Source organism: Glandiceps talaboti, chromosome 21, assembly GCF_964340395.1.
Source record: "Glandiceps talaboti chromosome 21, keGlaTala1.1, whole genome shotgun sequence".
In the NCBI taxonomy this organism is placed as follows: Eukaryota; Metazoa; Hemichordata; class Enteropneusta; family Spengelidae; genus Glandiceps; species Glandiceps talaboti.
Window position 1 is genome coordinate 2,189,627 of NC_135569.1, and position 24,294 is coordinate 2,213,920.

General features: G+C 35.0%; 1 protein-coding gene across 1 annotated transcript in view; it reads right to left on the bottom strand.

The window, feature by feature from the left end:
- Positions 1-744: 744 nt before the first annotated feature.
- The window catches only part of LOC144451410 (uncharacterized), an 83,082-nt gene continuing 59,532 nt past the window's right edge, over positions 745-24,294 (bottom strand). Inside the window, exons 3-7 of the mRNA XM_078142242.1 lie at positions 10,534-10,795; positions 9,612-9,708; positions 5,297-5,353; positions 3,544-3,660; positions 745-2,947 (exon numbers count right to left, since the gene is read on the bottom strand). Coding sequence (XP_077998368.1) covers positions 1,616-2,947; positions 3,544-3,660; positions 5,297-5,353; positions 9,612-9,708; positions 10,534-10,795 — 1,865 coding nt within the window. The 3' untranslated portion in view covers positions 745-1,615. The remainder of the gene's footprint in view (positions 2,948-3,543; positions 3,661-5,296; positions 5,354-9,611; positions 9,709-10,533; positions 10,796-24,294) is intronic.

Genomic DNA, 24,294 nt, shown 5'->3' on the forward strand with positions numbered 1-24,294 from the left:
CTAAATGAAAAATCATTATGAAACAATATATAGCAAGTCCTTGTTTATAACTCAGTAAATTGCAAAACATTTATATGGCCACTTTAAAGGTATTATTGTAGCCAAGTATTGTGGGGAATTTTGGCTCTGGCCTTTCCCCTACCACGCCTGGCATTTTGCTAGCAGCTGTTTATTCAATCCTTAAAATTAGAGTAGGATTTCTTGCAGCAACATTTGAATATGATAATTATGTTTACATCATGTAACTCAACTTCTCTAAGCTGGTTCTAATCACATGGTGTTGCTATTTACGTCATCTCATCGTACATAAAATTTAAAACCTAGGGAGAATTTGCACCTGATTTCTGGCCAAAGCAAACACCCACTAGCGAAATACCAGGCATGTTAGGGGAAAGGAGAGCTAAAAATTCCCACATGATAGGATCTAGGCTAGCATTATAGCAAACTAGTCATTTTCCACTCTCATAGAATGTATTGTACTGTTGCTGCAAACAAAGGCTGGTTGTTTTATGATAAAGTTTTAACTGCTTGTGGTTCATATTCATATTACAACAAGTAACACTGAAGTAATGTACTTTCTCTGAAGTGCTACACCCATTTATAGCATTTATATCAAGTGTAAAAGTATACTGTTTCAATTGGTTTATTTACAAGCCTAGCATGTGGCCTTTATAATGTGGTCAATTAGTAAATAAAACAGTATACTTTTACACTTGATATGGATGCTATAAACTATTGTGATACATACAGAAAACGCTTTACTTTGGTGTTATGGGTTGTAAATCTGTAATATATAAATTACAGTTCTGTATATTTTCAAAACATCTCTACAGCGTAAATGATGTCTATAAGGTACACCATGTCAGGGCGCCCTCATGCATTGCTCAACTTCTTTCACGACAGTTGAGGGCAGTGTGTCTACCAAAAAACTCCAAGACTGCTATCAGAATGTCATCTATAGTTAAGGTCTGTTCAACAGTTGTCTCCGACAAGAAAGAAAGGGAAGTCAAATGGGTTAAAACATCACCAAAAGTTTTCAAAATTAGAGTTTTGTTAACTGTACAACATTTAGAGACATCAGCACCAGTAAACTACACAGACCAAAGTGTGACGAAAAGACATTACCACTGTCACTGGACAACATCCAAGTACGTACAGCTAAAACATGGCATTTTCATTTAACCCATCAAATATGACACAAATCATGCTGAGATATGTTTTAAGACTTTCTAATGAATGCATGCCAAGAAGGGCAAGAGACAATTCTTCTCAGTAAGATGTCAAAACATGTCATAAGTTCATAGACAGGAATTATTAAGACATAACATGTAGAGAATTAACAGATGGAACGAGATATACCCTACACAATCAAACATTTCGATGTATTGACACCAATGACATCTCCCAATCGAAACACTCAAGAACTCTTTAAATATTAACAGTAACAGCACATTGGTCATTTTTGAAACTTACAAATTGTGGAAGTTTTTACATGGTCACAAAATAAGTAAAAATATTTTGAAATTATTGTTTTTAAATCAAAAGTTTCTCTCTTTGAGTTTGTTCATGAATACTTGACAAGTGGATAAGTAACACACTGGAAGACACAACACTATTAAAATGCAAAGTACACAGCATTGGTGGCTGTTGCTTTAGAATCTGGTGTTATCTTTGTAACGTCGTCCAGCATTCCACCAAACATTATCAGTTCACCTCGTCCAACCACCAAAGTATACAAACTGGTTTCTGGGGGAGGTCCGTGTACACATGAAATAGTGGATGGAATTGGCTGTCCGTTTATTATTCCTGTGTTGGTGGCTGCCACTGGTTGATGCATGGGTGAATTGCTCCCACTTGATCTGCCACTTCTGATTGGTTCACTGCTAGAAGAATCAGATGGAGATGCAGGGGGTGATCTGACTGGTTGCCACGTGACATGGCTCTCAGTTGCTACATCAGAAATGTCTAGTACATACATTTGCATAGCACTTCTAGACTGTGTATTTGGGATAAACTTTGTTCCTGAATTGCTACGGAAAGTTTTACGGCAGGGAGAGCTGAAATTTGCACCTCTGTCACGTACATTTGGGCTGGCAGCTCTGCGGCTTGGTGAGTGCTGTTGTCCATTTTCATGTATTGCACCCATTGGTTCATTTGCCAATGCATTGGCTGAATGTTGCCCTGCATTACGCCTTGCCTCATACCGTGCACTAACAGTATCATTTTCAGGAATGTCATTTCTAGCAGCACAAGCACCTGCTTGAGCAGTCCCTGACCGAGTTGGAGAACTACTATTGCTACTCCTTCCATCTCTATCCTCAGTCTTATCATCTCGGTTTTCGTATCGTCCACGAGTTGGAGGTAGTACTGGTTCAGTAAAATTTCTCATAGAACTGTCCATGGAGACATCACTTCTGGTTCGCAAGTGACGAAGTTTGAAAATCCTAGATCTTGACGGTGAGCCAAATGACGTACTGCTTGTGACACACCTCGAGAAACTAGCGCTGTTTGAATAAGTAGCATCCATTGGAGCAGAACCAAGACTACATCTGCGAGACATGCTATGTCTCGGTGATGATTCCCTAGAATCGCTACTAGCACCACTGGACCGACTGGACGTTTCCCAGTCAGAGAAATGTCTGCAGTGCTCTGGATCGGAATAAGTCCTGACGACTGGACGTCGTCGTAAACTACCATGCCTAGTATGCACTGGGGATTCCCTTCCTTCCTGAGATCCATTGCCCCTCTGTGGTGAATGATGACGACAGAATTCTTGATGCTGATTGGTCCTCGGAGGAGACGAGTGATGTCTATAAACATTGGCCCTCAGTACAAAGTTATTTTGACTGTGAGACCTTTGATGTTGTGGGGACGGTTTCAATGGAAGGGTTGGTATGCAGGATCTGTTCTTGATACTCTTGCTGTACACAACTACACGATCACCAACCTAAAAGTGAACCACACAGAATAAATATTCAGCAATTTTACACTTGTATCACAAACTTGAAGACAGACTGCATGTTAAAAAAACAAGAGTCTGCTTGCAACAACAAATTACAGACAAGTCACCTATGGAGGTTTTCATTCTCATATGTCACCACCCAAAATTTATGGAACTCTTGCCACTTGACATTCACCAAGCCTCCAGCCTGGATTATTTCAAAACAAAACTGAAGACTTATTTGTTCACCAAAGCATATGGTGTGCTTTAGCCATTCAGTGATACTGAACAGAACATTGCTCTGGAAATCAGTGCTATAGAAATTTGATTGATTGATTGATTGATTGATTGATATTGGTCAATATTGGTACTTGCATGCACACATGCTTATGACTTGACTATGGCATTGTAAAAGATAACATGATTGTGGACAGCGTCACTGAAATGGTTAACAAAATAGAGGAAAGTTTCATTGATGGTAAACAAGTTTTTGGCCAGTTTCATTGTGCAAAAGGAATCCTTTGAAAGGAAAAGTGTCCCATTACATAAAATTGAGTATGGTTGAAGCAACGGTGATGAGATGGAAAAGTATTATAACTTACTTTACATGCTGGATGACACCAGAGTTGTGGAGCGGCAAAATCTTCATTATAAACCTCTACTTCCTGCCATACCCATGGTATACAATCCATTCTGAGTAACCACATATCACTGAACATCTGTTATTACAACAAAGTGAAAAATTGACTCCAAGTAGGTTTAAAATAAATTGTGCCTCGGACATAAACTATAAAATTTGGCTGTTACTTTGTTCAAGAAACCTCCAACCCTTATCAGTTAAAATCAATAAAAAGAATCAGTGGTCACCATACAAATTTTTTAAATAGCGGTCAACATGATATTAAAATTAGGCCAGTTTAGAATCCAATTTGGCCATTGAATACTGTGTTAACTCCACGGGGAAAATAAAAGATGTTCGAATTCCTTGAAAACAACATCTATCCAAACATTCACTCAAAAGGAGATGTTCATGTCTTTCAAATATTTTTTTGTAATCCATGTTTCTTTTAACTGACACCTCGAATCTGTTTTCATAATTAATATTATTTTTTAATTGACAACATTCTTATTTATGCACTCTAAAACCATGTCAAGATTCTTTATGAGGCTGTATTGAAATACTAAAAACCCTATTAAATGTCCATCCAGTCATCCAGTCATCTAAAAGTAATCTTAAATTTTCTTGAATAATGCACTCTCAAGTGACAGGTGTTGTCTAACGAAAGAAGATATCTATAAAATGAATGCACCGGAATGGGTAACCATCCATGAAGTTAAGTAAGAAATGTAACTTTAATGGATGTAATTTTGTAGACCTAATACACTACTCTGAACCTAGATATGCCCAGTGGCAACTTTATAGTTATTGCAGTGTCTTTATGAGGCAGCTGTCTTGTGTGATAAGAGAAACTTCTAAAGTTAATATACAGTTGGACTGTACAATATGGTTACTTTGGAATGGTGAATTGGAAACGAATGTGACATTTCGATCCGTCTACTGCGGACCTTGATCACGCAATGATTTAATTATTCAGCATTTATGTTTCTCTCTGGACTCGTGGAATAATATGTTCATAAATTTATGGTAGTTGGTATCCTTGGTCCCTGTCCATGATGGGTCTCCTCTGTCTGATGTAAATAGCTTCCTTTACTTTGTGTCTTAACCAGTCCTGTTCTCTGACTAGAACCTTGGTGTTATCCTATGACACATTGTGGCTGTTTTTGTTGCAGTCGTTCCCAACTCCAGTGGTCTTATCTCTTTTTGTGTTTTCTTTGAATCAGACATTGAGTAGGCGTTTGGACTCTACAATATACATGTATGTATGGCTATTATCATTCCAACAGTCCAGAGAGAGACATCAACACTGAATAATTAAATCATTGCGTGATCAAGGTTTGTAGTAGGTGGATTGAAATGTCGCATTCGTTTCCAATTTATCGGTCCAAGGTAACTATATTGTACTGTCCTATTGATTCTTGAATAATATATTCCATGAATAATATAGCCTCCATTAATATGCAGTTGCTTAAAAGTCTCTCTACAGACAAAATGAACTTTTTTCTGGTTTTATTGTGCATGTCATTATTACGGAGTATAATTTGAAACACACAATGACTCTCTTTACATTTGGTGATTTCCTGAAGTAAAATATGAAGTAATCTCCTATTGTAGACTACTAATCTTGTCTAGACTTAGGATATAAAAGAATGATTCTGAATACCAGGCATGTCATCAATTATGCATAGTACAGAGATTTGTAATATTACGACTTGATAAAATGTAACTTTTCTCACCATGTTGGCGCCACCACATCCCCCGATGATAAGTAGACAGGAGTCGTTGACTACAACCTGTGAACAGAACATAACAGATTAGTACTAGTTAGTTTGTGTTTGGAATATATTGAGGTTTTACAACCTGTGAACGATTCATAGGAGGTAGTTTGTGTTTATAAAATCATCATATTTGTCTGTTACAACAAGGCACATTGGGAACTCTATTTCAACAAAATAGAAATGTAAATCTGAAAGTACCAACCTCTACAGGTTACATCACCCCCTTATCTACTAGAAATATAATATACTCATTTAGAGGCTACATTTCAACACAAAAAGTTTGTTTTCAATCATTATAAACTGAAATTATCACAGAAAGGAATTGGCAAACACTTTTTTAAATTCAGGGCCAAAATCATAACGAATTGTAACACAAGCCAGGGAAAGCTACACCATGAAGCCATCAAAAGAGTATGTATGACATACACATGGTAATATTTCTACTGCTTAACCCCTTCAATACTGAAAACATTCCCGTCAAAATTGTTTGGACAAAATTCTTGTTTTATGTAAGTTTTTGGCATATATCAACTTCATTTTAGACTGGAATTAAAGAAATGTTACTTCCTAATAAAGTAATATTATTGTAATTATGAAAATATTCATATAAATTGGGTCCCCATATTATTTAAAACTCGTCTCTAGTCATGAAAGGGTTAAAAGGATGCCATCAGAACTCTATAATACATGTACATGAAAGTCAGATCTCCTATGAAGAATGTCATCATGAAACTACACTCTAAATGTTTTGGTGTATGAAAAATTTTGTGGAATGGCTATATAAGACGTGTCAGGTAAACTTTTAAGTTGGAATACCGTAAAACCTGGACATTTTGGCTTGAGACTTAATTTGCTGGAAAATAAAAATGCAAAAATAAAGTTGTCATGTACTATTAGAAGTATATGAGTCATCAATGTATGAATATGTATGAGTATTGGATGCATTGCATATTCATACATTGATGACTCATATACTTCTTAGTACATGTCAAAAGTGACTAAAATGCCTTCTTGTACATAAACACAATGAACCAATCTGGTAACTAGCAAAAAAATAGTCTTTGAGAACTAGCTGAAGATTGCATAATTTTCTAGTGATGAAAATATCTAGTTTTACAGTACATTGCAAGGGAAATGAGACAGTATTATAACTCTTATAATTGGTCCACTGTGTTCAGTGCCACTCAATTGACACCTAACCAGGGCTTTACTTGCCCCAAGGACAAGTAGATAATGAAAGGTATCTGTCTGAATTTAAAAGTACATGTGCTTGTCCACACACTGGATATTTTTTTATCAGTCTTTGTCATCATGCAGGTTGCCAAAATGTTCCTTCCAGTTTGACTTTTATTTTGGGATTTTGTTATTAGCATAAACTGTCAACTCAGGAAATCTAAAGACTTATTGTCCATATACTTCTATTCATATGATCAAACATGACTTTGAAAGTTTCTGCAAGTACAGGTAATTATATTTCAATGTACAATAAGTGAGCAGAGGTTTCAAATCAATAACCATGAGAAATTCTACTTGTCCATTGGGACAAGTATTTCCTAAAACCACTTGCCCAAGGCTTAAAATCAATTGTCTGAGACAAGTAAAACATCCTTATTTTGAGCCTTGCTAAACATATATGAAAATTAATATAAATCCTTTGTATACCACTTATTTAATGCACGTAAAGTATGTTTTTGAGATAAAAAAATTGTAAGTATTCAGCTAAAATAAATCCAGCGCCAAAATACACACAACTACAACATGGAAACTCTGAACACATGTAACACAAAGCTATTCCATTAAGCCATCAAAACTCTACGCACAACAGCAAAATTTCTACTTGAAGTACGCCATCAGAACTTTAAGTACAACACACGGACTGCAAATCTCATTAGAAGGATACAATTCCACTGTGATATCCTCCTTGGGTTCTGACAAGACTCAATAAAAAGTCAGAAATGGCAGTAATCTGAGTAACCACCTAATTGCCAGACTGTTACACAGAGAGATCTATTTTTCAAATTATAACGAGCAATCTCACTAAGCTGCGGAATATAGCCCATAACAAACCTGACCCTAAACCTCAAAATGTCATAAGACTTATCTCGGTATGCAAATAAGCCTCTGTCCTTTAAAGTTAGGTAGTTTAACGTCTTGAGATTTCACATACAATAAAGAATCTATTTCCAATATCCAATCAGTGTCAAGATGTACAATTTTCAAAAACGCTACAAAATATCAAAGTTGAGTGGAGACATAACGATAAAAGAACCTACTGTACTCACATAGCGTACACTCACTCAGTTTTTATCTGTGTATGACACGTTTTGCCAATTAGATACATGCAAGAACTATGGTGAATTATACCCTTAATACCTAGATAACGAAATAAACCGTTGAATGATGAATGAAATGTAAATTAAATCCCTTGAGTTCCTTAGCTCATTTCGCAATATACACCCAGTGATGTAGTTAGCTTTTACATGAGAAATTACATTTTTTAATATTATTTTTTCAGAAAGAGAGTTAAATATGGTCAAATGTAAGGTCCACATCTCAGAACAAAATTTAAAGATGGAACCGGAAATCTTGAAACTAATATTCATATTCATATTATGAATCATCATTATATAAAAGTCAGTTTTTGAAAATTATATTTATCTCATGAATGTCAACTTAGGCCTAAAAAAATAATTTGTGTGGTTCCGATTACATTCAATTTTAGAATAGGTGGGATAGGTAGATTTTTTTTCTTCATATCTGAGTGTCTAGTTCAGGTAGTTATGTTTTCCATTGTTTTCCATAAGTTCTCTGTGTTATTGGTTTCTTCCCATCAGATGTACAGCCATTGCAGATTGGAAGAACAGTTTTATATTGTCTTTTTAAAGTTGATGTCAGTTTCTGCATCCACTATTTCTTGTGAGACTTCATACATTTATACTAAGTACCTAATGTACTTGTACATCTCTCTACTTCAAATTTTGACAATTGGTTCATTAGCTTCAGTCAAAAATATGTGAGTAGAATTATTAGTATTCATATTGAAAACACAACACTTATTTTAGCATCTTGATGAAGCTTTTGATGAAAATCAAGACTGTAAACACAACACTTATCTCAGTGTCTTGATGAAGCTAATTTGTTAAAACCAAGACTAAAAACACAACACTTGTGAAGTTATCTCAATGGCTTGATGAAGCTTTTGTTGAAAACCAAGTCTCTAAACATAACACTGATCTCAGTGTCTTGATGAAGCTTTTGTCGAAAACCAAGACTCTAAACTTAACACTTATCTCAGTGTCTTGATGAAGCTTTTGTTAAAACCAAGACTAAAAACACAACACTTGTGAAGTTATGTCAATGTCTTGATGAAGCTTTTGTCGAAAACCAAGACTCTAAACATAACACTTATCTCAGTGTCTCAATAATTCATTTTTTGATAAACTTTATGTCATGATTTTTGGAGCACTTGAATGACTCAACAAAATTATCAGCAATAACAACAGGGCACACATACAAATATATCCATCCAATACAGATGATATTAATCTGGTTTAAGTTAGGGAGTCCAATCCTTTTCCTATTTTTAACCTTACAACCCTTACTCCTTGGCTTGAATACAAATGTGTACATAATATGTATTAATCTGGTTTTTGCTCGGCAGTCTTACCCTATATCTATCTATAACATAACCTTAAACAGACTCCCTAGCTTGGATACAAATATATACATAATGTTAATCTGGTTTATGCTAGGGAATCTTACCTTATTTCCTATGTATAGAATATAACCTTAAAAAGACTCCCTAGCTTGAATACAAAAATAAATGACACAAAGTTTATGTTAGGGAGTCTTACCCTATGACAAGGCCCCTTAACCCATTCATTATCTCAGTTACGTCACTCATTCTCTAAAAAAACGGATTTTAGAAATATCAAAGATGTCAGGTTTCATGAAACGCGTTTCAATAGTGTATGCAATACATACACATAAGTTACACAAAATATGTGAAATACATTTTGTTGCAAGGTGTTGGTGATTAATAACTGATACAGTAATACTGCAGTAGCGTGGACAGTATATTGTACCAAATACCAGCAGGCATGATCAATTTTTCACTACATTTGAGACAGAAAATACAAAAAATAAAACTCTCTTAGTAAATTGGAAATAGACACTATTAAAGTCTGTGTCATTTCAAATCACTGTTTGGTCATCAGTGCATGACTCGTCATAGAAACTAGTTCTGGAGATAACACATCACAATATTACTCACCTGAGAGTGACCAAATCTCGGCCTCGGTATAACGCCATCAATTTGTACCAATTCCCAAATCATATCCGGAAGATCTAAAATCCATACATCGTTGGATCTGTTGATGGTAATGATACACCAGCTTAGTTCATGTATCCCTAGAGATTCCTGTATATCCCTGTGGTGTGCTTAGTGGTGTGGCGTTTTTTTTGAGTCCCTGTACAGACTACGTAATTGAACACTGACTGTGATCTTCTACTACACAGTTGATAAATATAGTTTGAGTTGTTCTGTGACCCGAGAGCAACATTCAACCAAATTCATCAAAGAAATACTGAAATTGTAATTTGTAGCAAGTCAGTATTTGTAACACATGGAATTACCACAAGCCATGTTTTGCTAAGGTCAAGTGGCCATATGGATGAGGATTGAGTATTTATTGTGGATTTGTAATTTATAAAACAATTTTATCATGGCTTCCTACTTGAAAAATCAATGTGAAACAACATATACCAAGTCTTTGTTTGTAACTCAATACATTGCAAAAAGATTAATAAATGTGTAATAAAAGAGAGCGAGCAAAAGAGAGAGAGAAAGAGAGAGACAGAGACAGAGAGACAGAGACAGAGACAGAGAAAGACAGACAGAGAGAGCGAGAGAGAGAGAGAGAGAGAGAAAGAGAGAGAGAAAGAGAGAGAGAGAGAGGGGGGAGGGAGGGAGGGAGAGGGAGGGAGAGAGGGAGAGAGAAAGAGAGAAAGAGAGAGAGAAAGAGAGAGAGAGGGGGGGGGGCGAGAGAGGGCGGGAGAGAGAGCGAGAGAGAGCGAGCGAGCGAGAGAGAGAGAGAGAGAGTGAGAGAGAGGAGTGTGTGTATGTGTGTGTGTATGTGTGTGTGTGTGTGTGTGTGTGTGTGTGTGTGTGTGTGTGTGTGTGTGTGTGTGATTACCTTTGATGTCCACACAGACCACCGAAAATGATCATTTTATCACCCACAACACTAGCAGTATGGCTGGCAACAGGTGGTGGGGAAGGACTGGTAACCAATGCACACCATTTGTTTTCACATGGTACATACATATGAAGTTCATTGAAGAGTCTTGGAGCTTGGTGCAAGGGGTATGGTACAGGGGGTGCCCATCCACCAAACAGAAGGAGTGAATTCTTGTAAGCTATCATGCTAGCACAAGCTTTGGGAGATGGGTACATACCTGTAAGACACAATGAATACAAATGTACAAGGTAACTGTATTTGTATCAAAATCTACATAAACTGATTTCCTTTTTTTTTCAAATTGCATATGAAACCTTTTTTATGTAATCACACTGATCATATCTTCTGGATTAGAATCTAATATGAGCATCATGTATTTGTTATACTGCCCTCTTGTGGTGTGAACTAGAAAGACCTCAGGGTACAAGGTGATTCCGATGTCAGGCTGCCTTTTCACTTAAATATAATATTGGAGAAAATTTGATAAAACATAATTCTCTGGGATATCATTAAAGAAGAAATAAGCTCACTGATTTTGGAAATTAAGGAGATTAATTCTAAAAGTGGTGTTTTTCGTTCGTCACAAAACATGTTAATGTTGTCTTCATCTAAAAACTGCTATCATGAAATACAGGAGGCATTTTCAGATCTTTGTCATTAAGATTTAGTTGTAAGTTGATGTATTGAGTTCAAAACCTTGATGCCAGGAAAATGCATGATTGGTATTTTTAATCAATGTAGCACATGTAAATATGATCAAAATATGAACTACAACAACTCCTATCTCCTGGCTTTTGACTTTTTTGTTACTAGTACTTCATTTTCTTATTGCCATGTTGAAAGTGAAAATAGAACTCGTCAAATAACTATAAAACACTGATGTATACAGGATGTCTACAAGTTTACAATTTTGTTTGATTGATCCTGCAATTGGAAAAAAAAAAAATCTGTGTGAAAATACTATGTGTCGCTTTGCCTTCACCAGGCTGCTCTATGAAAGGGTTGATCGATGTGTGAGGGCGCCATGTCATGGTGTATCTTACAGACTACATGTATGTGATTTCCTGTTTCAAAATCAAGCTACAAATATCATGGCTGCAGCATGTATCTCAAAGACAGTTGCATTTTTTGTCAAAAATGCAATTACCAACTGACACGGGCAATTACCATACATTCCTGCCATGATTTCCTGCCATGATTTTCTATCATAAAATGTATACATATATATATATCAAATAGTTGCCCATACAGTTGCAGCGATGAAGAATTTCTCAAAAAAATCCAACTTAAGGTAAATGGCATCTTTTGTAGGAAATGCAGTGTAAGTAGCTAATAATCTTCCTAGCCGATAACTGATATACTTCATAATGAATGTTCATGGACTCTGCAGGGTTCAAAGTATCTAATGAAATTTCTTTCTGAAAACATCTAATCAAGAAGACATGTACTGCACATAAAATGACAAACACCATCATTGATGTACTTACTGCTGACAAGATGTCAGCAAAAAATGTAGGATTTGCTTCCAAGAACTTGTTTGCCTCAAAACACAATTTTTCATTTGATGATATCTACTTCAATTGCAGTTTTGTAGGAAATTCCTGTCTTCAAAAATCCAGATCTGGCAAAAGTAGACATATTTATTACATGTATGTGTTTAAGCCCTCTGAATTCGACTTGCTGTACATACATTGGTTGCCGAAAAAAAGGGAGGGGGGGGGGGAGAGGAGAGAATTGTTACAGTATTGATTAGATTACCATGTGTACCAGTGTAACATTAAATTTTGGCGGAAACTCTGATGAAAATCCTGGGGAATTTGGGTAAATTTTACTTTTAATGCCATCATTAACAAAAATGCTACCTAAACATCATTGTAAACCACAATAAATATATTTTACGACACTGTTCAAAATACACCATTTTTGCATTTCGCAGGAGAAATATCAGCTCTGGTTTGCGAGAACGTATCTAAACCGATCAACATAAAAGCAAGAAAAAGGTTCATGTTTCTGAAACTGTTCTGAAAATCAGTATTCTGTTATCTGTTCACAGAGGTGACAAGATCATCTCCAACGTAGGCATAATTATTACACCAAGGACATCATGTTTGTGGTTGACCTTTGACCCCATCTGAAGGTTTATCAGTGATTGTGTGTTGGTATGATAACGATCTTGAAGGCAACCTGATCAGGATACACTTTGATGGGATTCACAAACCATCATGCTATCATTATTTAGAGTTATAGTGTAATCTGTATGTGACCTGAATATACCATATTCACATTAACCTCTCTGTAGCTGAGTTGTCACTTTCACACCTACAGTGTATGCCAAGAGTAGCTAATCAATTGGACAGACCTCTGATCCAATCGACAATTGGAAAGGTCCCCCCTAACCCCACTGTAGCTGACTTGTCCCTTTCACACCTACAGTGTATCCCTAGAGTAGCTAATCAATTGGACAGACCTCTGAGCCAATCGACAATTGGAAAGGCCCCCCCCCCCTAACCCCACTGTAGCTGAGTTGTCACTTTCACACCTAGTGTGTGCCTGGAGTAGCTAATCAATTGGACTGTGACCTCTGAGCCAATCGACAATTGGAAAGGCCCCCCCCCCCACCCCACTGTAGCTGAGTTGTCCCTTTCACACCTACAGTGTATCCCTAGAGTAGCTAATCAATTGGACAGACCTCCGAGCCAATCGACAATTGGAAAGGCCCCCCCTAACCCCACTGTAGCTGAGTTGTCACTTTCACACCTAGTGTGTGCCTGGAGTAGCTAATCAATTGGAAAGACCTCTGAGTCATTCGACAATTGACAAATGTCTACATTTCAGCCAGAAACTAGGGGGTCAAAATACCTACATTTCAGCCAGAAACTAGGGGGTCAAATGTTTGCATTCTACCTGAAATAGGAGTCCAAAGCTCAAGAAAAACTTGAAAATCGGCAACCTGAAAATTTGAAAATCGGCAACCTGAAAATTGCATTGTCTAAATATGGGGTCATAGGTCATACATGTTCAAAAGAGGGGGTCAAACCTCTACATAATGTTTGAAAAATTAAAGGGTCAAAAGTCTACATGAGTTGAAAAAAAAGTGTTTAAACTGTGGTACATAATATGTATATACTCTTGCTGTGAGTATACCATAAGGATGAAATATGTAAGATCACTTATTACACTCTTTTTATTTGGAACATTACATCAATCATTTTCATAATCAAAGAATGTCTGTAATCACTATCTGTTACAATAACTCTTTAAGTTTTTAGTAGAATTATATATGACCCAATTTTTAACAGTGATAGATCAGGTCAGTGAGTCATTCATTATAATCGTCTACTTAACAAAGTGACACTGTAAGAGATATATATACTATGCACAAACCAAAAATATGGAATTTATAACCTGGTTGTTTTATGTCAGGACAACATGCGTTTACGTCACTAGTTTGCCATTTTCAAAAATTGAAATTATGAGTCAAAATGTTCAAAAATGCTATTAATTTCCCTAATTTTTCTTTAATATTACTGGTGCTGGTATAATTATGTTACTCTCCAATATTTTTCTTCAATCAGTCAGAAAGTACTTGTGACCTAAGGGGTTTTGTCACTACGAGTCTAGTGACTCGTATTGAGAAAGACCCCTTAGGTCACTCACTTTGACTTTCATGGCTGAACGAATACAAATATTGTGGAATGCTATCTAAATATCTAGCCTACTTTACAAAGTGGTTTCAATTCTTCACTGAAATTAAATGTGCCTATCAAAGGGGAAAACCACTATCTATCTATCTATCCATCCATCCATCCATCCATCCCATCCGTCCGTCCGTCCATCCATCCATCCATTGATCCATCCCATCCATCCATCCATCCATCCATCCATCCCATCCGTCCGTCCGTCCATCCGTCCATCCATCCATCCATTGATCCATCCCATCCATCCATCCATCCGCCCGTCCGTCCATCTGTCCATCCATCCATCCATCCATCCATCCATTGATCCATCCATCCATCCGTCCGTCTGTCTGTCCGTCCGTCCATCCATCCATCTCATCATGCATTATCATTTATGGGAAAGGACACATTGTAAATTCATAGTGTTTAATAAAATCTTTGATATAAAATAGTTTATCAAGGTAAAATGCATCCGTTTCATTGACTATCACTTATAAGAACTGAGCTGGCATGTTGATCAAAACTTAGGGCAAAGTGACATAAGACTTGCTTTAAACAAACAGTGAATTCACAAGGTATGATTTCCAACTGACGTTATTACACTACATGTTGAATACAGTACTTTAATCAAAGTTTATATTTTTACCTGATTATAAAAAAAAGCTTAATATATATCTGTGATATGTAGTAACAATAACAAGGCAACCCAATCTATTGAGATGGGATAAGAACCCAGTAATTCTGTTGTAGTCAATGCAATCTGATGGTTAAGCCATGCAGAAATATTTGTCAAATAAGTCACATACCAGTATTAGACTATAAACAAGTTCAATGCCAAATTCAATGCAATTGTTTTCATCATCTCTCTGGGAAACGCTTCAAACATGGGGATCATTTTCATAGACTTGGCCTTCACTAGATGATATGGTGAAGGGAATACACAGACATATCATGCATAAATCAATCAATCAATTAGCCTTTCTAGAAAAAATGACTAGCTCCAGAATCCAGGCATATTCTGTTTAATACTATCCAATGGAATATAAATCACGCAAGATTTCTTGAATTCCATGGAAAATAGAATGACAAGTTCAATGTCAAAAGTCATTTTCTACTGTGGGAAAAATTCCTTAATCCTCAACAGATTGAAATAAAATTTTACATGAGAAATATATAATTGCCTGGTTCAACTAATTTCCCACCATGAGCAGGATTTTGCAAGAAGTTTGAATTAAATTTTATTTGAGATGATGACCCACAAGTTTATAATGCTATTATGGCAGATAGAAACTCATGGATCAATTTCCTCGAAAATCAATATTCTTTAAAATCTCTTAAAAGTTTACCATATAAAAGCCTGTTCATGGTGATTTTGAAATGATATTCCAATATTGTCCAATAGTGTGAATGCAACAATATTGGATTCTAAAATGGCAGCCATATTGGATTCTAAAATGGTGGCCATATTGGATTAAAAAATGGTGGCCATATTGGATTCTAAAATGGTGGCCATACTGGATTCTAAAATAGCTTAAATTTGATGTCGTTTTGACCTCGATTTCAAATAATGGTCTTGAACAAAGTATTAAATAACAAAAGTTTACGATTTTTATTTCTAAGGCATATTTCTATGTTAACACATTATCTATCAAACTGTCAAGCACATCTTAACACAGCAGTATTTTAGCTCAAAAGAAGTGTGTTTTTTCGAGTCACAGTTAGGTGTATTTTTGAACAGAACAAATTTCATGACATACATTTGTAAATTAGCCAAAATCAAACCATATATCCTGGCTATCAAATTAATATACTTAGTGGAAAGTAATATGTTTTGTAGAAAGAACATGTAAACGCTCTATTTCTTCTCCAATGCTAAGTACGACCATGTGGTGTTGACAGTTTTAATATTTATGATCACCAATAAATCTATGAATCACTTTTCAATGGGAATTTTATTGATAACTAATCTCATTGGAGTCACTACAGAATGGCTGCCTTCATTAATGTGATGGATTTGCTGAACTATACTACTTGAGGACTGGGTAATGTTGATGTGGTTTATAAGAAGTTGATGACAGATGGCATATTTTTAGCGCAATTATTTCATAAACAGAGTCTGTTATACTAAAATGTATGACACAAGATAACAAAGCCCACCGTTTTAATAGCTAATGAATCTGGTTTATTATAAAATGCACTTACAGTTTTCATCTATCAAATGTTGACATTTTTCAACCAAAATTTCACAGATAATTTTATTTCAGTACTGTGTTATTTTATCATTTCAAATAAACATATGCAAAAGGGGTCACTTTTGGTTTTTGTCCATTATAACATGTATATGTCAGTTCTCAGGCCAAATTATCAATTTTTTTTTTCACTTTTAGAAATACAAATAATATTCTTCATATGGTTGGAATATTGTAAAAACTGATCAATTATTTTCATCAATCAAATAATCATTTTGTGCCAAAATTTTAATGGCAAACATTGCAATGTTAGAAGAAATATTTGTCATTTTTCAAATAATTTTCTATTATAAAAGAATATGCAAATAAATGTTTAATGTCTTAAAACTATTACACTTGAATTTTATCTATCAATAACAATTGTTTTCAATGCCAAAAGTTAGCAAATTTTCTTACAATGTCATTTCATCTACTGTAATAAATACATACAACAACAGAAATGTCAAACATATATTGGATCAAAGGATTAGCATGTAATAATCTGGTAATCCTTGTCATTTGACTGAAATGCATGATATGTAAAATATGCCCATTTGACCCATTATATATAAACTGACATTTTGATTTTTGAAAGGACGAGTAAAAATTCAAAAAATATCAAAATGGATAGCTGAAATAGTGTAGAAGCGTTAGTTCTTCAAGACAACAGGTAGGCTAGATCGAAGGAGCTGTGTTCAGCCTATTTTAAATATAATTCTTCCTAGTCAAATGGCAAGGATTTGTCAGATTCTTTACATCAACAAAGATGTCTGGGTCTACTCTTAGATGAAGTACTTTACAATTTACTAGCTAGTTTGACAGCACTAATAATGTCAGGGGATGACAATATCCTTTTATCCCTATGTTACTGGTTTTATTTCATATAAAGTTAATTATTTGGAAAATAGGAGACCAGGGCAAGGATTTTGTTAGCACCAGGTGTGTAAATGTAAATTATCCATAGTGGTACAAAATTGTATATGTATGTTCCAAGGGTATGGTTTTATTGATAGCAACTGTATGTACAATGTACAGATATCATATTAAATCAGCTTTATATCAATTTCTTGACAAAGGTTAAAATAAATTGTTGGTACTTTAATGGTAATTTGCAACCAAGACAAGGTTTTTTACTTTAATACATCAACTGTATTTATGCATAATCCACCAAAATCAATTCTAGTTTTACGTCATAATGCTCCAAGTATGATTCCTCAGACTAATACAAATATCATTGAGCCGCAAGTACCACCAAAAGATTATGTAAAGTAATGAGTGCATTTACCAGTCATAGCTATTATGAAAATATGATTGTAGCACAGAATGGCAGGAAAAAGTAGTTCTGAACAGTTGAGAAAAAAAGTTTGTTAAAAACAGGAGTGATTCTGGTTTTTGATTTGTCCTGTTTGATGTCACACAGGTAGTGATTTGCAAGTATTTAAATATGTGATAAACAATTGTATCACACAGGTAGTGATTTGCAAGTATTTAAATATGTGATAAACAATTGTATCAGCCTCGACTTGTGAAAAAGTCACTGAATAACACCCCTCGGGATAATAGACTTCTACTGGTGCATTCATAGCCAGGCAACAAGTGTACACATTGCATTTATTTGAAAAGCTGAACCAGCCAAACCCTTATCTTACATCATAATAATATATCACTTCAGTGTGTGAAAAGAAAATGTAAGGTCAAAGGCAAGAATAGCTATTAAGTGCTAAGGTTTGGGTGGTCCCAAGAGGCTATCTGTGGCTTCAAAGTTCAAGATCTCTATTGACTCCATTTTTGAAACTGTGGATAGCCTCTACACTAAGGTTTTGGTAGCCTAGAGATTTGAATTGGCTGTCATGTGATTCATCAAAACAACCGGTACATCGATTGACATAGCCACGTCTCTGGGCTAAGCTTTGGAAGCCTGCTACATGCATGAGGATACAACGTTTCTACATACACACATATGTACGTACATGTACATACATACATACATACATACATACATACATGTACATACATATGGTACACACACACACACACATACATACATGATTGTACTAGAGCAGCGTAACTTTGTTCTGGACCAACTTTTTCTAGAGCTCTACAAAATAACTGTTTTTCACATCCAAAATTTTATGCTATTTCAACATGGGCAAATAAATTGGCTATTGTAGACAACTATTACATGAGGATACCAATTTTCTACATACATACATGTACAACGTGTACTAAGCCTAACTTTGATAACACTTTTTTGAGGGATGTCAGAAGACAATCACGTCTTCCATCTGAACTCAAATCACTTATCTAATGTTACAAACAAAAATCAATATGTACAATGTAGCTGACTTAATTGCTCACTCAAGTGAACTCTAGACATGCTAATTAAGCACTTACAGATGACCAAATAGTACTCAATTTACTTAGTTACACAAGAACACATCAAATGAATGCAATTATTAATATATATATATTACATTAAGTGTACATTAGTAGACTGCTCTGAATACCATTTGTAAATTATATGGTACTTCATCTGATGTACTGTACTTGCATATGACCCGAGTTCAAAACTGTATAAGATTTTAGTCCACATATTTTTCTTCAGTTCAGCTACGGATAATACAAGTGACCAACAGTCAAAGGCTTAATGTGACATATCCTGAAGGCCACCGGTATTTTTCAGCTGGATAGAATATTACTATACCTGTGTAAGCATTACTTAGAAAAATCAGAAAAAATAATGATGACTTTGAATGTTTCAAGCACTGGAGATTGAATGATATGTATGCATTTTGTTGTGGTGAAGAACGACTAAGGCATAACTTCCATATATTTTGTTAAAATGTGTTCAACTTGGCTTGCACGCATATTTACAATTAATAATATACAGCATTTCTTCAGATGCTACAACTTAAATCACTGCTGATGACAGGCTGTTGTCAGGACATAGTATGACCGGGGTATAAATCCCATATTTTTTTTTGAACGTGTATAACTTAGCTTGCAGCTGTTGTTGTGACATAGTACATGTACATGTATAATCTGGGTATAAAGCCCATATTTTTTTTTAACATATACAACTTTAATAGCTTGTGGCTGTTGTTGTGACATATAATGGCCAGGGTATAAATTCCTCTTTGTTGTTGCCTGACATGTACCTACCATACAAATATTTCACAGTGTGTGTTCCTTTCAGATGTTGTGTCTGTTAAGGGTGCTGACATACTTAAAGTAAACCAAGACTTACACTGTTTGGGTTAGTATGGATGGGGAATTCATATCTCCTAGAAATCAGGAATGAAATAAAACACAATGTGCACAAATAGAATTAAAATAACAAAACCTCAGCAAAACATCGTCTGGCTCAGTAGAAATGAAGACTGGCATTTTAAGGACCAGGATAAGTCACACATGGCAAACTTTGTGGCATTTTATGAACTTTTTTATGGAAATTGGACCCCAAGGTGTAGTCTATGTAAAAGCATGTTCTGGTTAGTCTGTAAGGTACGTAATGACAGGGTGCCCTCATACATAGGCCGACCCCTACAGTGAGAGGAGGCCAGTGAGGGCGGAACGTCACGATGTATCTTAGTCTACTTCTGGTTCTGATGATAAATAATGTTGCAGCTACATGTATATTATACATCTGTAACTATATGAGTTGAGGTTCTTTTTGTTTTTCACTGCATGCAGCACAAGCCATTCTTATTTTGTAAGTTAAAGTCTAGAAGATACAAACTATCTTCTTTATTTCAAAATTGAAATCACTGTCTTGGGTCTCAGGAGTATATTGTCCTTTAATCAAATAAAATGACTACATTTTAGTATGTTGACTCAAGTTGTTTTCTCTTAACCCAACTGACTTATCCAACTCTCATTAAAATGCAGTCCTTGTCTTCTTCTTTCAAGTGTGTCTCATTTTAATGGGAGACCTTTATTCAGCTGTATTTTACCACAACTAGGCTAACATTTGTACATCACAGACATGGTGTCCAGCAGCTTCAATCATTCCTGAATTCGTTACCACAAGTCAAATTGGGTCAACATGATATAATTGGTTGAAGAGGAATCAGATGTTTATTAAAAGCTCTGACTAGTTTTACTGAAAAATCCTTGCAAAATCCATGGATAATCCCAACCACCTGGTTCTCGTCACAAATTAAGTTCTCAAAATATATTGATTTCTATTCATTAATTAAATGGATATGAACAATCATGCACACCTATCACTTCAATATTTTGGTACAGCCCAGCATGCCATTACCTGTTTGGACAGGTTAAACTACATTACAATAGGGGTGACCTGACATGAACATTATGAGTCATACATTATTTTGCAAAAATTGATTTCTGGAACTTGGGGAAAGAACATTCTGGAAAGTAACACTTTTCTGACTCATTTTGAATATAGGTCATGTGCATTGTGTATTTAGCCTGGGAGAAGAACTATTTAAGACTGCTGAGGTAATTGATTGTACCACTTGACTTAGTCTATTTACTGTGGTGTTGTGTTACCTAAGTAGCTGTCATTGTACTTTCTACCCTTCAAAACCATCTAGCTTGTCTTAAGAACCATTAAAACTGATTCAGTAAGCCATACCCTAAAAGTCGTTATTAAGAACTTGTGTGTTAAATTTACATAATCACATGATTGTAAATTATCACATGCACACTTCACATGCTTCATGTGTTAACTCCTGTGTTCATCTCTGTGTTCATTTACATAATGACTTCATTTGAATAATGTTTCCATGGTTAGAATCCAGTTATCAGGCGTTCATTTACATAATGACTTCATTTGAATAGTGTTTCCATGATTAGAACCAGGTTATCTGGTGTTCATTTACATAATGACTCTATTTGAATATTTTCATGGTTAGAATCAGATTATCAGGTGTTCATTTACATAATGACCTCATTTGAATAATGTTTTCATGGTTAGAATCAGGTTATTAGGTACACACTTTCAAATAGCAATAACCGACTTGTTCACAGTTCTCAAGACAAGCATTGGTTTTGGGCTTCACTAAAATAAACATTGCGTTTTAAATTTGTGACACCCACTTTAAGTGCTTAGAAATTACCTACAAATCATCTTTTCTTTTACCACAATGAAAATTCACAAAGACTGTTGAAGTAATGTAAAGAAATCTTGTTTGATAGTTTTCTTAAAAGCAATCCAGAGTTGAACTTCTGGCTTTATGACAAAACTTATTTAATTACTTTTACCAAGCTTTTAAAAAGGATAGGGCAAGGGCATGTTTTCGTAATTGGCTCTTTTCACCTTTTGTGCACAGTAACACTGGAACACAAAGATTGTAAAACTGTAATTTGATGACAATCTTATTTCATTACAGCCAAATTTGACATTCCACTCTGTCGAATCACACACTTGCATTGTGATGATTCACAAGAAAACCCACTTTCAATCATTTCAACTCACAACAAACACTTCTGTCTTTAACAGAAAGTACATTACTCCTGAGTTCTTACCCTATTTCTACTTATATATTTTCCATTTACACGCTTCTGAATTGAGAGCCATCTTTCAACAAAAATCAATAGTCATACACAGACACTTTATCTATTGAAGTGTTCATTGACAATATTACAGCCGATATTTCCATTAAAATGCCATTGACTAGACCAAATGGCTAATGTGCTCATTTTATCTTATCTAGGATCTGCTGACGCTGGTTTTATCACTTGTCAAAATTAATGAAATGTTATCATTCTTTGCAGTGGTAAGATCAAATTTTCTTTTTATAGGTGGATCACACAAAACGCACACATGTCTATCATGATCAGTTTTCTTTCAAAATTGAGCCCTAGGAATAGGATGTTGTCAGCTTTTTGTCAGTGACTATAATAGTGAAATGGGAGAATGAATATTCATGGACTCTGGGTTCATACATAAAGTAATGAAAATTTCTACTCACAGAGTGATAAATTCTTGGAAGTACATTGTAGTACACCCCTGACAATGCTGACAAGATGTCAGTGAAAATTTGTGATTCAGTTCCAAGAACTTTTTGACTTTTGACTAATACTGAAATATTGTATGTTTTCCATCAGACTAGGACTACATGTACAACAACCAAATTAACAGTATTTTGAAAAGTTGGAGAGTTCCAAGAAATAGTTCATATTTTACCATATTGGGACAGCTGTCAAAATACCTGGAATAGAAAGTAGGTAAATAGTGCAATTTCATTTTTCATCTGTTTTCAGATAATTACATGATATGAGTTTTGATAGCAAAGATAATAAAAAGAAAAAGATTAAGTTTGTGACTGCGATAAGAATGGCTTTGTCGGTATCGTTTTACTATGATCTCTGGAGAATGTCCACTACCAAACGATTCCACTTCATGATTTAACTATGTGGACAGGATAAGTTTACCTTTCTATTAGGGTGACTCTTTTTATCTCTATGTTTCTCATGACCTAACCAACCTCACATTTCCTCAATCCAGTAAAATAAAAAATTGATGCCCTCTACACCAGGGTTTAGAAATAAAATTATTTATGACATCACCAATGGTAAGATCTGGCTACCTCATAACCACATATCTGGGCAAAAATTATCGTTTATTGCTGAAATATGAGATGTTCAGACTGTTAAAAGTACAACTATGAATTTACAGCATCACCAACATGTATACATACACACTTACTTTCTTTTCTATTTTTTTAACCCAATCAAGTGACCCATAATTTTAAAATATTTACGATGAGAAACATAAAATAAATAAGGTCATCCTTATAACCTTGATTAATTCCCAGTTTATAAATAGTGTTTATAAATAGTTACAACTCTTACAATTTTCTGTTTACTATCTCCCCCATTTTAACATATCAAGGAGCATTTTTCAATTTGTGAAAGAGCACAAGATATCTAGAACAGCCACAAGAAGTAGGTGCCCTAAATACATGCCAAAGATTCAAGATGAATATTTCACCCAGAGTCAATAAATTGCACTGCTAAGTTAACTGGACACAATGATACTTACCGCGGGGCATACCTTAGTAATCACATTACTTTTCCTTCCTTTCCTCACACAAAGTAATTATGCCTAAATTGGAAAACTCCAAGGAGAGAGGCAAATATTATGACGCTAATCGCCATCAGAGATTCCTCATACTTTTTACTTGTTACTCCCATGGAGGCCAAGATAAGCAGTTAATGAATTCAGGAAATAAAAATAATCGAATATCTCTTTTGACAGGTGACACTCACTATAGATAAAGTTGCAGTGCCTGTGGGAATTGTATTTTTACAGGGTAGTAGCAGTCCAATATCATAAAATGATATGGTCACTTATTATAGACTCCTTCAATTCAATGGGATTCCTATCATATCATGTAGATTGACCTCCAGCATACCACATTAGTGGTCACAAACTCATATGCTTCCAAAAATTCAGATATTCCATTTTTGAAAAACTACATTTTTAATTCAAAATTTTGATAAGATATAAAGGACTAAGTTTCTTTCTATGATACCAGTCTAAAATAAAATTGCTATCTGCTAAAAAGTTACAGAAAAACAAACCAAATAATTTTGGTAGAAAAGTAACACAATTTTGTCATCACAGAATTCACATGTTATTTCTAGGATGCCAAAAATCAAATTCATAAATGAGTAGTATTTGTATTCCAGTCTAAAATAAAAGTTGAAATATGACAAAAAAATCACATATTATTAAAAAATATTTCAATGGATAATGTTCCCAGTAACCATAGGATTCACAACAAATCAAAGGTCCAACAACTTCCTATTTATAGGTAACAGTATATGTAAACTACAAA